The sequence below is a fragment of the Dromiciops gliroides genome, chromosome 4 (assembly GCF_019393635.1).
Source record: "Dromiciops gliroides isolate mDroGli1 chromosome 4, mDroGli1.pri, whole genome shotgun sequence".
NCBI classification, from domain to species: Eukaryota; Metazoa; Chordata; class Mammalia; order Microbiotheria; family Microbiotheriidae; genus Dromiciops; species Dromiciops gliroides.
Window position 1 is genome coordinate 71,518,423 of NC_057864.1, and position 16,891 is coordinate 71,535,313.

Below are 16,891 nucleotides of genomic sequence, written 5' to 3' on the forward strand. Positions count from 1 at the left end.
AGGATCACCTTCATTTTACAAGGAGGTATCAGAATAAGACTGTGGGAAAGGACTTTATATCAATTTGTTTAATTAACATGGATTAAGTCATTAAATAATAGAAATTAAAGTAAATCATTAGTTTGGGAGAGTAATAGATGTGTTACATCAAAATTGACTTTAAATAGAATCTCTGTGAAATGTTTATTTTTGACTTTGGAGCCATATAGAATTACCATAGGGGACCCTAGTTAGCTTTTTGTCTTCTGAAAGAAAGCCATTTGCAATGTAGTATTAGCAAAGAAAGGGAAATTTTAATTTTACTCATCTGAGAATTACATCTCTTATTTTATGCCCTACTAATGTCTCAATTAACAGGAAATCACAATTGTTCTATTATACATAAATATGCTTTCCATATGATCTTTGACCTTTTCATTTATAGAAATATCAGAGATTTTTCATGGATTTCTTTACTTCAGTATCCACTATACTCAGTAAATGAGTATTCCACAGTTTTATTAAACACCTGAAGGAACTTTTAAGTAATGACCATCTATCTGAACTATACTATTCCTTTGTTCTCTGTAGATACTCAGTTTATGGTGGGCTTGTAGGGGCTGAATGAGTCATTAAGGTTTTAGTGCATGCGCAATTTTTTCTATTCAGATTCTGGTTCTGAATCTGAATTTTTGCATGAAGTTTGTTCACAACTTTCTTATCTGTTAGACTGACTTGGCTTGAACAAAGCTCTATAGAGCTTTCTTCTGGAACCCCAAATCTAAAACATACAACTAAAATTAGTGTTGAATATGCCATTCTTTTTTTACCAGAAAATACAAGAAATATTCACCAGTGCTTTTAGTATGTTTTTAAAATACTTGATGCAAGTTTATTTTTGTAATCTTATTTTCCCTTAATATTCGATGATTTTGTTATTCATGTCCAGTGTCCTCTTGTTAATTTGCTGTATAACCTTGGACATTCATTTCATCCTGTTTCCACTTTTATGTAGAAGGGTGAGACAAGAATCGATAAGAGAGAGTACTCAGTAATAAATGTATAAGTTTTAATAGTGTTGTCCTTCAGGTATTAGATTTGTTGCCCTAAAGATGTTGTTTGAGGGGCAGCTAGGTGACACAGTGGATAAAGCACCAGCCCTGGATTCAGGAGGACCTGAGTTCAAATGTGACCTCAGACACTTGACACTTACTAGCTCTGTGGCCCTGGGCAATTCACTTAACCCTCATTGCCCCGCAGAAAGAAAGAAAGAGAGAAGAGAAAGAAAGAAAGAAAGAGATGTTGTTTGTATTTACAATATTCCACATACAGTCAGCCTAATACGCTGTAATCACCTATTGAGGTAGGTAGTATAGATATTGCTATCTCCATCTTACAGGAAAACTGGGCTTGAGAAGTTGTAGGTCAGTCACACAGCTACTGAGTGGTGAGACTTCTGACTCCAATTCATTACACTCGAAGTCTAATGAAATGTTTTAGTTTCTTGTTTGTTTGCTGTTGACATCCATTTGTGTTTTCAACAAAGCAAACGGAAAATTTTCAGTTTTCTGTTTCTTGTTATTCTTTTGTTATTAAATTATTCAGTTTTGATGGGATTTATAGTCATGGACCACCATGATATAATGGGGGAAAATTCAACTTAATATTTGAAGACCTAAGATTTAATTCTAGTTCTCTACCAATCTTTGTGATCTTCCACATAACTTTTGGCTACTATTCCTTATCTTCAATCTACCACTATTTATTAAGTACTTAATATGTACTCTGCTAGGTGCTGGGGACACAAAGCCAAAACAAAATAGTCCCTGACTTCAAAGAGTTTATGTTTTATGAAGAGAAATGATGCATACATGTTAATAAACACAAAATATAAAATATATTTGTAAAAGAAGTTAGCTTGCATTTAAATGATCACAAAGATCTCTTCCATCTCAAAAGTCTTGTGATTCTCTAGCAACTCAAATACAATTCCATGGAGGTAGCACTGAACATTATAAAGAGGGGGGGGAAAGTACAAATGTAGCACATTTTTTTCTTTTTTTCTTTTTTTTTTTTTTTTTAGAATAAGATGGTAGTTTATTTCTGGGCTAGGGAAGGAAAGGGAAGGGAAACCATGAAAGAAGTCCTTGGACTCCTCATGGGGAGAAAGGCATGGCACATAGTGGCTCTGAGACACCAATCTCCTGTAGCACTTTATTTTAATGCAGGAATCGGAGCTCTCCCTCTTTTTATAATTTGACATCGCCCTCAAATTTTTTTTTTCTGCCATTAAACCACATTTTCCTTGAATCAGAGAACTGTAGTTCTGCAGATCAAAGCTACTGGGCCAACCAAGATCCTTGCTTCTCAGCTTATCTCTGACAAGTCCTCCTTAAGGGAGGACTTGGGATTCTGTTAAACTTTTCCCCTGAGAGTACAGTGCAGATTCTGCCTCACCCCTGCCCCCAGCAACCCTGCCCAATTCTTCAGAGACCTTTCCTCCATATCTTCTTATATCACATTTCGTCTTATAATTGTCTATTAACATTACTGTATTATGTTGCATACTTAGAGCTCTGTTGGACTTTCCTTCTAGAGGGACAAGCCCCTTGAAGCTAGTCTGTATTCCTTATCTAAACTTTGTATTTCTTATCTTGGCATTCAATAAATAATTTAATCAGTGTTCAGATCATTTTAATGATATCCCAGATTTCTGATTAAAGTGAAATCTTGGCTAAGCTTAGTATTTTTTTAAATGAAACTGTCTCATATTGGGGTTTTTTAATTTTAATTTAATTTAATTTTTGGTCTCAGGGAAATTATTTTGCATACTTATCCTGAACAAAACTTTTACACTATTTGTTATGTGGAAGGTACAAGATTTCCTCCTATTCTACAGTGATCATGTGTTATTATTCAGTTGTTTCAGTCCTGTCTGACTTTGTAACCCCATTTGGGATTTTCTTGACAAAAATACTGGAGTGATTGCTAGTTCCTTTTCCAGGTCATTTTACAGATATGAAATTGAGGCAAAGAGGGTTAAGTGACTTGTTATCCAGGGTCAAAAAACTAGTAACTGTCTGAAGCCAGATTTGAATTCGTGAAAATGAATCTTCCTAACTGTGCCACCTAGCTGCCCAAGCTATCATTTAGCTTCTTACCTTTTTCACCTCATTTCTTTTGTTATCTTTTGCTATCCTTTCCTCATAATCTGTTTTTATCACCTGAAATGGCTAAGGAAATAAATTTAGTCTATTTAAGATAGGGTGATTTCTAGCATAGCTTGCTTCTATTTGATAGTCAAAATTGCAGTGTTTGGCACATTCTAATCCTATATTAAGCTTCAAGATAGATAATGTTCTTTTTCATAGCCAACAAATTCTTAGGTAAATCCTGCTGATCAAGAAAAATAATGAGAACAGTTCTAACAGCATGAATACTTAACTAGTATGTTTCATACTAATGTTTAGTCCCCACCGAAGCTAATTGTTTCTAAAGAATATATTCATTAGAAACGGGGCAGTCTAGTGTGCTACAGGAGTATGATTTTAGTAGCCTTCAAATAAAAGTACCCAGTACAGTTTCTCTTAAGACAGGCCTTACATGAGGCTCTCCCCAACAGAAAATCCATGCCCAAAATGGACCTCTGGGAATCCCTTATTATACCCTTCAAGGGTAGCTCAAATGCTACCTCCTTCAAAAGACCCTTCATGATTCTCTCTCTCTCTCTCTCTCTCTCTCTCTCTCTCTCTCTCTCTCTCTCTCTCTCTCTCTCTCTCACACACACACACACACACACACACACACACACACACACACACACACACACCAACAACAACAGCAATGACGACGACAATCATCTTGTAGTCCACAGGAGACTGTAAGCTCCTTCTAGGCAGGAATTGTCTCACTTTTGTATATGTATTCCCATTGCCTGGCGTGTAATCAGCATTAATAAATGGCGGTTGTCTGAATTCAACCACATTTTAACACATTTATTAACATCAGCAAATAGTGTACAAAGCACTGTGCTAGTGTCTTGGAGAGATAAAGAGCTCAACTAAGACCCATCTTAATGGTAGGATACAAATACGATAAATCTTTTATACAACATTAAACTTAATTGTAGGAGAGTACTTCAAAATCACTCAGCTGAAAAGCATTTAAGTAGTGCCTATTTGTGTTAGGAGCTGGGGTTACAAAAACAATAATGAAATAAGCCTGACCCTCAGGTAGCTTATAGTCTAGCAGAGGACACAACATGCCCACATATAAGTATATATACACCATATATCTCTATATATTTATCTCTCTACATATACATACATATATTTGTAATACACACACATATATGGTATTTGAGGGGGCAGAAATCAGAAGGTGGTGCTTGAGTTAAATTTTAAAGGAATTAAGTGATTCTAAGAAGTGGAAGAGAGAAGGAAGTGCATTCTGGACGTGGAGGATAAAAAGCACAGGAATTGGAGATGAAGTATAATGTGAAGAACATGGCCAGTCTGGCTGACCTGCAAAGTACTAGAAGGGGAATAATATATAATAAAATTGGAACAAGACAGGAATTTCTATTTGATCCTAGCAGCAATAGGGAGCTAAATCTCCTATTTATTGAATAGGAGAGTGACATATTCAGAATTGCAGCTTGGAGGATAGTTTGGTTGGGAAAGGGAAGAGACTTGAGACAAGGAAACCAATTAGGAAGGAGGCAGCTGGATGGCACAGCAGATAGAGCTCTTGGGCCTGGAGTCAGGAAGAACTGATGTCAAATTTGACCTCAAACGACTTATTAGCTGCGTGAACCTGGCAAATCACTTAACCCGTCTCTGTCTTAGTTCCCTTAACTATAATATGAAGATATTGTATCACCTGCTTCCCAGGGTTATTTTGAGGATCTTTCTAGATAGTATTTGTAAAATACTTAGTTCAGGGGCAGCTAGGTGGCACAGTGGATAGAGCACTGGCCCTGGACGCAGGAGTACCTGAGTTCAAATCCAGCCTCAGACACTTAACACTTACTAGCTGTGTGACCTGCATGTCACTTAACCCCAATTGCCTCACTAAAAAAAAAAAAAAAAAAAAAAAAAGTACTTAGTTCAGTACCTGGAACAGTAAGCATGTTATCAATGTTTGTTTCCTTCCTTCCTATTGTGTTAGTTTTGTAGGTGAGAGGTGATGAGAACTATGTGATGAATTACTATGGAAAGTCTTAGGAGATTACCAGCCAATTCAAATATATCCCAAAAATGACTGTGACATAAACACAAAAGTTATCCTTGTCACAGATTTAGAGCTGAATAAGATCTTCGACATCATCTAGCCCAGGGTCTCCACTTTTTTGTCATACACCTGTCTGATAAAGCCAGTGGGACTCCTCAGAATTACATTATTAAATGCATAAAATAAAAAGGAAGCCAATTATATTTAAATCATTATCAAAAAAATGTTTTTCATTAAAAAACCATCATGGGTAAAGAACAGTTGACCTAGCACAAGCTATTTATTTCACAATGAATCACTGAAACTTCTTTTACAGTGTCAAGTTGAGCCATTTGTCCTTTATCCCGTGGCCAATAGGGTATTTGGGCAGAGTACTGATGTATTTACAACTGTTTTAAGATTATTTTGGCATCTGTCTAGGGGGCAGGTACTATCACATCTTCGAATGCTGCTTAATATTGCATTAATTTGTATACTGTCAGACACTTTTGTTGTTGCTTGATCTTTCTAACGTTTTTTCCCTCCTTTTTTCTTTTTTAATGTTTGTTACAAAGGATAGCTCCCCAGAGAGGGGGAAAATGGCATATTCAGAAATGAGGATAATATTAAAACAAAAGATCAATAAAAATATTCTTAAAATAGATTGCAGTAGCTTTTTGGCTTCCACATTACACTATTGAGTATGTAGTCCCCCCAGACAAAACTACTCTCCCCATGTCTCATTCATTTTGTACTTATAAGATTAATTTCTTTAACCTTTCAGGTATAAAACTACATTTATCTCTACTAAATTTTATTTTGCTGCAATTGTCTCAGTGTTATGTTCTGCTCTTTTTTTTCCTTTCCTTTTTTTTTTTTAAAGCTTTGTGTCATCTGTAAATTTACTAAAATTTAGACTAGTAAGTGTTCATTAACTCAGGCCCAAGATCCCTGGAGCACTCCACTGGAGACCTTTTAGCAATTTGACAGCAAACCGTTAGTCACTACTCTTTGAACCAGAAAGAGCAGTTAGAGAACTAGGGATCACTTTGAGTCTGTTTTTGTATGCCTAACAAAGCACCTGTCATATCTTGGACAATTTGCAGATATTTATATATTATTGAACTGGAGACTTAGTGGTCAGTAGTGCCAAGTACAACAAAGAAATAAAAGAGGATAAGGACTGCAAATGCTCTTGGCTTTGGAGGTGATTAGTGACCTTAGAGCCTAGAGTGGCAAGGGCAGGACCCATACTGTAAGGAGTTGAGGAGAGAATAGGAAGTATAGGCATTCTAAGTAGAAAAAAAATATTTTTGAAGGAAAGGCAAGAAATAGGGTGGTATTTGGTTGATACAAAAGGAGCAAAAGAGTCTTTTTTTTAGGATTAGTAAGACCCAAACTTAGTTATAGGTGGAGGCAAGAGAGAAGGAATGACATCCTCTTAGGCAAAACGTAATTTTTTCTCTGATTATTTGGTGCTTAGCAAAGTATCTGGCACATAGTAGGCATTTAATAAATGCTAGTTGACTGGCACAAATTTCTGACAATTGGTGATTTTGGTCAATAAATCAGATTAAGTTTTTAATTTTATTTTTTTATTTTCTAAATTTAAAAGTACTGGAATTCTAAAAAGTTTTGGAACATATTATGTAGATAGAGCATGGAAATAAGGTTGTGTTAGTTTCAGAGACATTTTTTGGCAAAGTACAAATGTTTAAAGCAATTAACAATTTGATTTAGGTTTTTTTTTTTTCCCCAGGCTGCCCTAAAGGAGATGTTTGGCTTATTTGGCTTGCCTATAAAAAGTATACAGATAGTGATATATCTATTTTAGAATAATATAAAGAACAGAGGCATCAAGCAGGATTCAAATAACCAATAATGCTGGGTGCTATTTGAATTATATAAAACAAAAATGAATAAACAATTTAAGATAGAAAAGATATGGCTACTCTAAAAAAGTAGAATTATAAACAGGTGAATATTTAATAGGAATGTTAACTTTTCCCCACTCTTCAGGTAGGGGAAGCAATTTAAGAAACTAACTAAATGCAGAAACATTGAGACCAAGATTTATTTCTCTTTTAAACTTCCCTCAAATAGATAATCCTATTTGAATAGTAGAGGATTGTTCAGGTTCAGATAGGGGAGAGGGGCAGAAGATTTCATAGTTTTCACAGTAAATGGGAATTAAGAAAAATGGGATTTCGAGCTGGAAAGGACCTTAAGGATTTATCGGGTTTTTTTGGTTTTTTTGTTTGTTTGTTTGTTTGTTTTTTAGTGAGGCAATTGGGGTTAAGTGACTTGCCCAGGGTCACACAGCTAGTAAGTGCCAAACGTCTGAGGCCGGATTTGAACTCAGGTACTCCTGACTCCAGGGCCGGTGCTCTATCCACTGCGCCACCTAGCCGCCCCAGGATTTATCGTTTTAAAGATTAGGAAACTGTATTTTGTTTTTTAATGTCAAGTGATTGACATTAAAAAGATCTCAGACTATATATAGTAAGATATAGTTCAAGAACCAAACAAAACATTGAACTGAAGATCTAAGACCTAGGTTCTGGATCTAGCTCTGCCACTAATTAGCTTTGTGATCATAAGCAAAACATTTCTATTACTGGGCCTCAGTTTCTTCATCTATAAAATAAGAGGACTTAACTAATATAATCTCCCTTCTCCCTCTAAAGTTTTGTGATTCTATAAAATGAATAATTATAAGACTATCTCACATTTCATATAGGGCTTCTAAGGTTTACAGTTTTCCTGCACATTAAGTAGTTCATAGTATCATCATACTCAGCTTACTGATAGTGAGAGACAAAGAGGTTAACTGACAAGCACTGTCAGAATTTGAGTCCCATTCACTTGACTCGATATATATAGGGCCTTTTTGCCTGTCTATTAAATTTAGAGAGAACTATAGGCTTAATCCTGAATGAGCAAGTCTCAAAGACATCTTCAATTGACTTTATCCATCTGAATGACTGAAAAAATTATTTTATAGAAAGTTATTTATTGCTTCCTCAACTACAATGTGCTGTAATTCCTCTAATAATGTACTATATTAGAATATTCTCTTTCCCTCTTCTGAATATACTCATTTCATTCTAAGGTTTTTGAATTGTATCTGTTGTGCTACTTGTAACTTATTGTGAAATAATTGCAGATAAGGTACCACATCAGGCCATATTAACTTTATTAAGCTGTTCAAATTCTTAAACCTAAACCAAGACATTTTAGAGTACTTTATGTTTAAATTTTAAGTCTTATGTAGATTTTACATTCACTTGATAAACAAGTTTTCCTTTTAAATGTAGAATTCATATTGTATTAAAGCTTCCTCTTTTAATAACTTAAAATCAAATTAAATTGCATAACTTCTATATTAAAGTCTTCATGGAAAGCAAAACAAAAACAAATTTGAAACTAGGCCTAAAATAGCTAATATTTGTAGGAGAAGGAAAAGATTTTGATATTTTTAAACAAGAGGGAGTTCCTCAGTTTCTCTTTTGGTAGAGCATCTTACACAGACAATATGTTTTCTGATCATTGTGAATTTGACAAATTCAAGTAACTCTAATTTGGTCAAAGTTTTTCTTTTTTAAAAAATGATTATGTGAATGCTCAGAAGCTTATAGTTTGGCTCATAAGGTTAGAGCACTATTTGAAATATTGAACATCCTATTATGGATTGACTACTGAATCTCTTTATATTTTAAAAATTAACATTCTACCTGAATTGTATAATTCCTCAGTAATAAACACACTATGTGATGCACAAGTGGGTAGTGTCTGATTACAGTTATGTTAAGCTCTATTTATAATAATTTCTGCTTTCTTAATACCTAATAAAAACAGAAAAATAATTAAGTTAAGAATAGAATATGTTTAGAAAGAAACTGTTCTTTGCCCTAAAAATATAAAAATTAAACCTAAGACCAAATGGCTATTTAGTATAGAATGATAAAGAACAATGAGTGCTGTTTTTAATGTACAAAGATTGATCCTACCCTATCTATTATTTAACTCATCTTGTTCATTTTGATGTACATGTGTACACACTAAGAAGGATTCATGAATAAATATAATCTTGAGTTTAGCATCGTAGATGTAAAGCCAAACGGGACCTCAAAGCGTGATTGCTGTTAATTCCACTAGCTGTTCGCATTTCACTAAATATTTTCTCTGGGACCTAATAAAGCTCAAAGAATTCTTAACCTGGGGTCCTTGAACTTATTTTTAATATTTTCATCACTGTATTTCATATAATTAGTTTCCTTTGTGATCCTATTTAAAAACATTCGGGAAAAGGGTCCATTAGATGCAAAAAGGTTAAAAAACAAAACAATGCAATTAAAAGTTAACATTCCTGTATATTGGAAGAAATGGTTAGAGTTGTTGGATTGTGAGAAACCTGTACCAGATTTTCAGAAAAAGCCATACAGTCATTAGCTTTCCTTTTCTTTCATATTTGTCTATGCTTGGGTAGTTGTTGTATTGCAACAACCTAGAGAAATAGGCCATAATGTTATTAGAATGAGATACTTGAAAGCAAAATTTACTTTTTCTAAAAATTAGGGTATTTTCCTTCTATTTTAATTTAATTTTTTTATTTTATGATTAAATTATGAATCATTGGGCATTGAGACTGTTAAGGGCTAAAATTCTAGCTAAACTGTCTAAAATATCTAATGAGTGGTCGCCAATAAATTATAAGCTTTAGCAAGAGTTAGACTTTTAAGCATTTATTAAGGAGAATAAGAATTTGGTAAAGAGAGAGAAAGGCCTAGATTCCTATCTATTAAAGGGAGAGCACATTTCTAGCTCCGCTCTCCACCAGAGTCCAGAGGAAAGAAGAGCGTCAGAGCGAGCGCCAGTCTCTTCCTTCCTCCTCCCACTAGCCCGCGTCACTTCCTGACTCCAAAGAAAGGACTCCTGGTCTTGCCCTCAAAGACCTTCGCTTCATGGGCAGAACTCTTCTACAGTAAGTCTCCAGCAGGTGGCGTTATTCCAATCGTTACAAGACCCTTCCACCAATGCTTCCTGATCATGGTCTAGTCACTTATCCTCATCAAATTGTTGTAAAGATCTAATGAAATGAAGTATACAACTTTAAAGCACTATATGTAAATTGAGTTAATTTGAGAAATCATGCAAATCAAGTTATTATTGAAATAACAGGAATTCATAAGATTTCTCACAGAGAGAGAAACTAAAAAGAAGAGCAAAGGACCTGCTGTCATTCACCGAGCCCTGATCATTCCAGAGGGTTGGATTGATCAATCAACAAGCCTACTATGTGATAATCACTGCAAAAAATAAAACAATCCCTACTCCCAAGAGTTTTCATACTAATAAAAGTGCCTATAGGAAGGTTAACCTTGAAAAGGAGGTAGGGCACAGTAGGAACAAAACAGGTTGGTGTACACACAAGACTTAGAAGTGAAGTGGAAAGCTAGGAAAACTCATGAATGAGATGCTAAATCATAGTAAATGACAGTAAAGCAACCGTTTATATTAATATTTTACAATTTCAAAGCACCTTGACATGAATCTTAATCTTAACAGTTCTTTGAAGTTATTAAAAATATTATTTCCATTTTATTATAAAAGAGGAAATTTAGGCCAAAAAAAATTGATTTATTTGCCTAAGATCACCCCAGTAGCCACAGACTCAGATCTTTTAGTACCCAGTCCAGTAGTCTGTCTTACTGTCTCTTCAGTAAAGTTGGACTCAAAGTCTTGGGGTGAGGATAGGAGACATGTGGGAAATGGAGACTTAAAAAGAATAAAGACAGGGGCAGCTAGGTGGCGCAGTGGATAGAGCACCGGCCCTGGAGTCAGGAGTACCTGAGTTCAAATCCGGCCTCAGACACTTAACACTTACTAGCTGTGTGACCCTGGGCAAGTCACTTAACCCCAATTGCCTTACCGGGGGGGAAAAAAAAAGAATAAAGACAGTTTAAAATAATCTTTTGTGGAATGACGTGTTAGGTAATCATTAAAAGAAAAGTACAGAGGGTCCTGGTTAAAGTTAGAGAATATGAAAATAATGGACTGTCACCATAACTAGTTGTGTGACTATTTCCAGCAATTCTCTGTGTCTCAAAAGCAAGGACTGAAAAAAGCAGCTTGTGGAAGTTATCCAGAATTGACAGCAGTAGCTTCAACTGTAAAGATTAAGGCGGGGTGGGGGTGGGGGTGTTATGTACCAATTTGCTATTGCTATTCAAAATAGACAAGTATTCATCTGTTGTTCTTTGTTTTTGTTTTTTGGGTCAGACCTGAAATTTCACTGGTGTCAAGTGTGCTTGGTGGGGATCTTCTTCTGCCAGAGCAGATTCATACCTTCTCTGCAACATTTAATCTTAAAGAGGTTGGAGGGTGGGGGATGTCCTGAGAAGTTTTGTAAACTGAATTCAAATATTCCTGGCTTTGACAACACCTACTGCAAAATATGTTATAGCAATAAAAATAGTGAAATCATAATGAGGATTAAGGTATTTTTCTGCCTTTGTGATGTACATCCTTATACTGTAAACCATATAAAACCTTTACTAATGGTGATTGGGTAACTCACTCACCTTCATTGATGAATGTTACTGGCGGTATCTTGAATGGACTTTTGGTGGGAGAAGTTGCAGGATCAGGTGGTGGCCTTAGATCTCTAGGATAACTTGGATCTCTCTGAATCTCATTACCTCCCAACAAACCAGGAGTGTACTGTTGGCTGTTAGGAATATGCTGTGGCACCACCTGAACAAGAGGAGGAGATACGTGGGTGTCCTGTCTGGAAAATATCCGCAGGCACTGCTCCTCCAACAAAGTGATCATCACCGATTGATTATTTACAAGATCAGTCAGAGAAGCATATTTCACCTCTAGCTCCCTGTACCTTGTTGCCATCTTCAACATTTCTGTTGTGATATTGAGGATTTTGTTTTCCAGTTGGGAAAGCTCAAGTGAATTATCCCTCTTACGAATAATCTCATGCAAGAGTTGCATATAGAGTTGAGTGACTCGGGAGTTCATGTTACGGCTTTCTTTTCTCAGCAGCTTTACCTCATTCACAATATTTCCATCTACGTCTACCACCAATTGCAAGATGTCTATCTCCCGCTTCTGCTTGGAGAGTACATCCTTCAGGTTCTCTATGTCCATCCTCGTGATCATGTCTTTTATGTTGCCTGCATCTTGCCCTTTGGTGTTGACACAAATTGGCCCTGTTATTTTTTGTTCGGGTACCAGGAATGTATAACCACATTTCTTTCCTTCCTCTCTACCATCTGCCGCACGAGGGTACCTCCGCTGGGTTATTTTTTTGGTTTTGGACTGTCCTCCTGTGCATTGTCCAGTGGGTGTTAATAAGAAGAATAGCACACCTAGAGTCCAGATAAAAGCCTTCATTTTGAAATGAGGTTGTGTAGTGATGTCTTTTGAAAAACTAATCAACGCGGGGGGGGGGGGAGAAAAGTAAAAATAATTAATATGAATCCATTTTTGAGGTCTGTAAATATAAAAAAGTCTGCTAGGGAGAAAATGAAGATTTATCGATAAGAAAAATATAACTACAACTCTTATCTTCCTAGCCAAAATTACCTTTTCTTGGCTTCTTAAAGTTCCCCATAAACAATATTAATTTGTAATTCTTACAAAACAGGTTTTAAGAGTAACTCTATCAGCTCACCACCTTTGAAAAGGCTTTTCTGACAAATTTGTCAACACTTAGCACTATGAAATGATGCCCAGTTTTTCTTAGATGTGGTATAATTAAAGCATTCTTAAAATGGAAACCTTCCTAACACTAAACTGTCAGCCAAATAAGTCAGTTTTTATGTTTTTGGCATCTAGTCAACTTTTATGTTAGTATTTGCCTGATAGATTATTATTATTGTTCACCTGATGCTTTAGCTTTGTACTTGTGGTCCTTCTTTGAAAACTGTTGCCTATTAAAGAAACTGACAGCTAAATTAAAGAGGCTTATGAGGATATTTCAAAAATCTAAGACGTGAATTTTTGAGCATGTCTTTTCTATTGAAAGGAAGGAGAAATACAATTTAACTTACTTTTTGCTGTAGTCATGATATGATGAAATGTTAGCACAGTATTGAGAAATTCTGCTGTTCTTTTCAGCAGAATTTAGACTTTTTCTCCCCTTTCCTTTGGTAATTGAAGGATCCATGATTTCACTGATAGAGGACCTCTGTGACCTAGGTGCATCACAAACTCATTATACTACAGTAGATTCTATTTGTAAATTGCTGGGACAAAATTTGTGTGCCTTCTGGTGATGAGTTATTCTCTATCTTCTAACATAGGTTATTCTTATCTAGTATGAAAAACTAGAAAGTATGTTTTCTAAAAAATCTGATATTCACAGATTTCTATAAAATATAGAAAACTGAAAACAAGATACAGTGTACAGTCACAACTGGTTATTCTTTAGCAATATCATAACCTCCACTAAAGTCCTCCTCGTATGTTGTATTGTGTCCTGGAAATGAATGGGTTCTAAAAGGCCATTCCCGAAGAACATAGCTCTAGAAGATCTGACTATTCTGGAAAGATTGACTAGAAACCCAGCCACAGATCATTTGAAGGAGAATCCTAGGATTGAACAATCTAAAAATTGGAACTGGAAATCAAGCTGATATTTGGTGGCTGGAAAAAAAAAAATTGGAGCCAATGTCACAAGAAAGGTCATGCTTAGTAATGTCCTTCTACTCTAGACCAAGGAATCCTGGGAATACATTCTCTGTGAAATGTCCCATTTTCCTTTAGATTAGACCATACCAATTTTTTTTCATCCGTTAACCTGAACAATATAATTTGGGAAGTTTCTTTTGCTTTTGTTCCCCTCCCTTCCACTAATGCTGAACTCCAAAAGGCTTTGTTTTCATTTTCAATTTACATACATACATACATACATACGCACACACTGCACATACATACATGTATGTATTTATGCATATCTATGGTATGTATGCCTGTGTGTTTTTTAACCAGGAACTTGTCATTACTTGTTGTTGGTTAAAATAGTGTAATCTTAAACTACTCCTAAGTGTGCCTGGATATCAGTTCTTCTATCATTGTGTATACACATATATTGTGTGTGTGTATATATATATATATACATATATATACATATATCCCTAAACCTTTAGCAACAAAACCCCACCACTGTGCCTTCTTTCTTTACCTTTATGCTTGAGGAACCACTGCAGTGGAGAAACACATGTCCTTCTCTATTAGCTCTACTTCCAAATTACAGGAAAGGAGAATGAATACTGGTCATTTATCTATTCTTAGTTATTGTTGACAGTATTATTATTGTGGAAGATTGACATTGAAGGTTTTTATTTTTTGAGCCAGGTGGATCCTACATTCAACAGATAGAATCACCATCACTGAGAGACTCAGTATGTTGAAATTCCAGAGGACTCTCAAAACTTTTTTCCTAGTTAATGTTTATTTCTTCTTCGTTCTTTCACTATCAAGAAGGAATATCATTGGGTCATTCTTGTAAGGTTTTGTTTCCATTGCTAAGCATTCGCTCTTTTTATCTTACAATTCTGTATTGAAGTAATAAATTGTTTGTAGAACCCAAAGCAAATAGTAGTAAATCCAGTACTTTCTTAGGGTCCTTATTCCACCTATAAGGTTTACATAACTAATAGACAAAAATGTTACAAACTCTAGTTTGAACAGTGCTGCAAGGCAGAAGGCTACTCAAGAAAAAATTCATTTGAACACAGAATACCCTAAAATCGGCCAAAGATCATAGATTTGGAGTTCGAAAGCATCTTAGAGGCAACCAAGTCCCATCCCTTCATTTTAAAGATGAGGAAACTGCTCTCCCCCATCCCCCAAAGAAGGCTGTGACTTACCCAAAGTCACACAGGAAGCACCAGAGGCAAGCAATAGAGTCAAGACCATAGGATTAGTTTTCTTGTGATCCAGACAATTTTTTTGTCTGTTTCTCCAGAGATAGAGGAGTTAACACAGTAATTGAGAGAGTACTATAGATAAAGTTGGATTAAGTTTTCAGGAAGATAATACTGAAAAGAAACAAAAACTATATTTTAAAAAGTACTGGCAATTACTTAAACAAAATGAAAAGGCCTTGACTTTTCCATTGGAATTTTAAACTCTCATTTGTTTTCTGGTATTAGCAAAGCATTTGTTAAAGCTTTTGTTGACTTGTCTCTACTAAAGTGTCCTCTCATTGACTAAAAACCTGAAATACGCATGGATGTGAATATTTTTTCAAGGCATAAGAAGACATAAAGTATTTTGCTTTCTGTCATAAATAGTTACGACCCGTGTTTACATAGTGCTTTAAAGTTTAAAAAGTTTGCACATACATGATCTCGTTTGGGCCTGTGAAATGAGTGGTTACAACTCTTGTCCCCATTTTACAGTGAGGAATCTCAAGATCATTGAGCTTATTACTTGGTTACACAGCTAGTAAGGAGAGGAGCTAGGCCTGGAATCTCCTGACTCCTTGAACAGTCATTTTCCACTATACCACAATCCCTCTCCAGTTAGGGAATTCTGGCTGTTTTTGTTTGTTTGTTTGATTGGGGTTTTGTTTTTTAAGTTAAGCAATTCTTTGTGAAAATTACTATTGCAAATCTACAAGAAATCTGAAGAGAAGCTTTCCGTTTACATTTAAGTCCATGTTACTGAACACTTGGTCATGGACTGCCAGTATAGATCTCAGTGCAGCAAACCAAAATGCAAATAATCAGCATCCCAGTTGATTATATGGAAGAAATGTTGTAATATGCCTAATTTATTTAATGTTATAATCTGCTAATTTCATCACACTAACAACATGAAAACTTCCTTTTGGGACCCAGACTGAATCTAATTTGTCTACTAAGCAAATCAAGGAGCTATTCTCTAAATTGCCATGGAGCTTCAAAATTAAATAACATGTTATAAGCATCCTCTTTCTTAGATATCTACTCTGTCATCTCTGACGTGAGTTTTATAGACTACTAAGATCATTTTTATCTAAAACTTAGCTGTGCCTCTAGTCTGTTTTTATATTTTAGGATTTTCAGAAATCAGATTACTTTATATTAAAAACAAAACCAAATGACATCCCAAATATGTTTTCTATTTTTATAAAGTTCGTTATTAGGTTACCCTGTGGCCATAAACCAACCCAAATGATGTGAAAAATCACTTGTGCTACCACACAAATCAGGGAGAGAACTGAAGACTTAATGTCAGAATAATTTACTTCTTTTAGGAGAGATAAATTTTTAATCCCTTTTTTAGATTTAAGTTAAAAGTATATTTTACCCTGCCCAAGCCTAAATTGAGATTATTTTTTTCCTTTAAAAAGTAATGACCTCACTGACACCTAAAGCAGAACAGGGACCACATTTTTTTATGTTTGTGGACTATTACGTCATTTTACTTTTGACAGGGAAAAAAAATAGATTTCTTAAATACTAAATTCAGGTCTTGACAGGTAAAGACCCTGGTTTAAAAATACGTCTACACTGTTACAATTTTTCACTAAAAGACTATTCCCTCATTTAATATTTTATCCATCATATGTTCAGTATTAAAAGTCAAGGACCCCATAAATCTATGTTTACCTTCATAAAATTTTTTTGTATATGTTAAAATTTTCCTAAGCCCCAGGAGAATGTTATAAATTAGTTACAATATACTTACATTTAAA

General features: G+C 35.2%; 2 protein-coding genes across 2 annotated transcripts in view; one reads left to right on the plus strand and one right to left on the minus strand.

The window, feature by feature from the left end:
- RALGPS2 (Ral GEF with PH domain and SH3 binding motif 2) overlaps nt 1-16,891 on the plus strand; it is a 240,984-nt gene that overhangs the window by 163,552 nt on the left and 60,541 nt on the right.
- The window catches only part of ANGPTL1 (angiopoietin like 1), a 33,044-nt gene that overhangs the window by 12,929 nt on the left and 3,224 nt on the right, over nt 1-16,891 (minus strand). The window contains exon 2 of the mRNA XM_044001134.1: nt 11,775-12,634. Coding sequence (XP_043857069.1) covers nt 11,775-12,597 — 823 coding nt within the window. The 5' untranslated portion in view covers nt 12,598-12,634. The remainder of the gene's footprint in view (nt 1-11,774; nt 12,635-16,891) is intronic.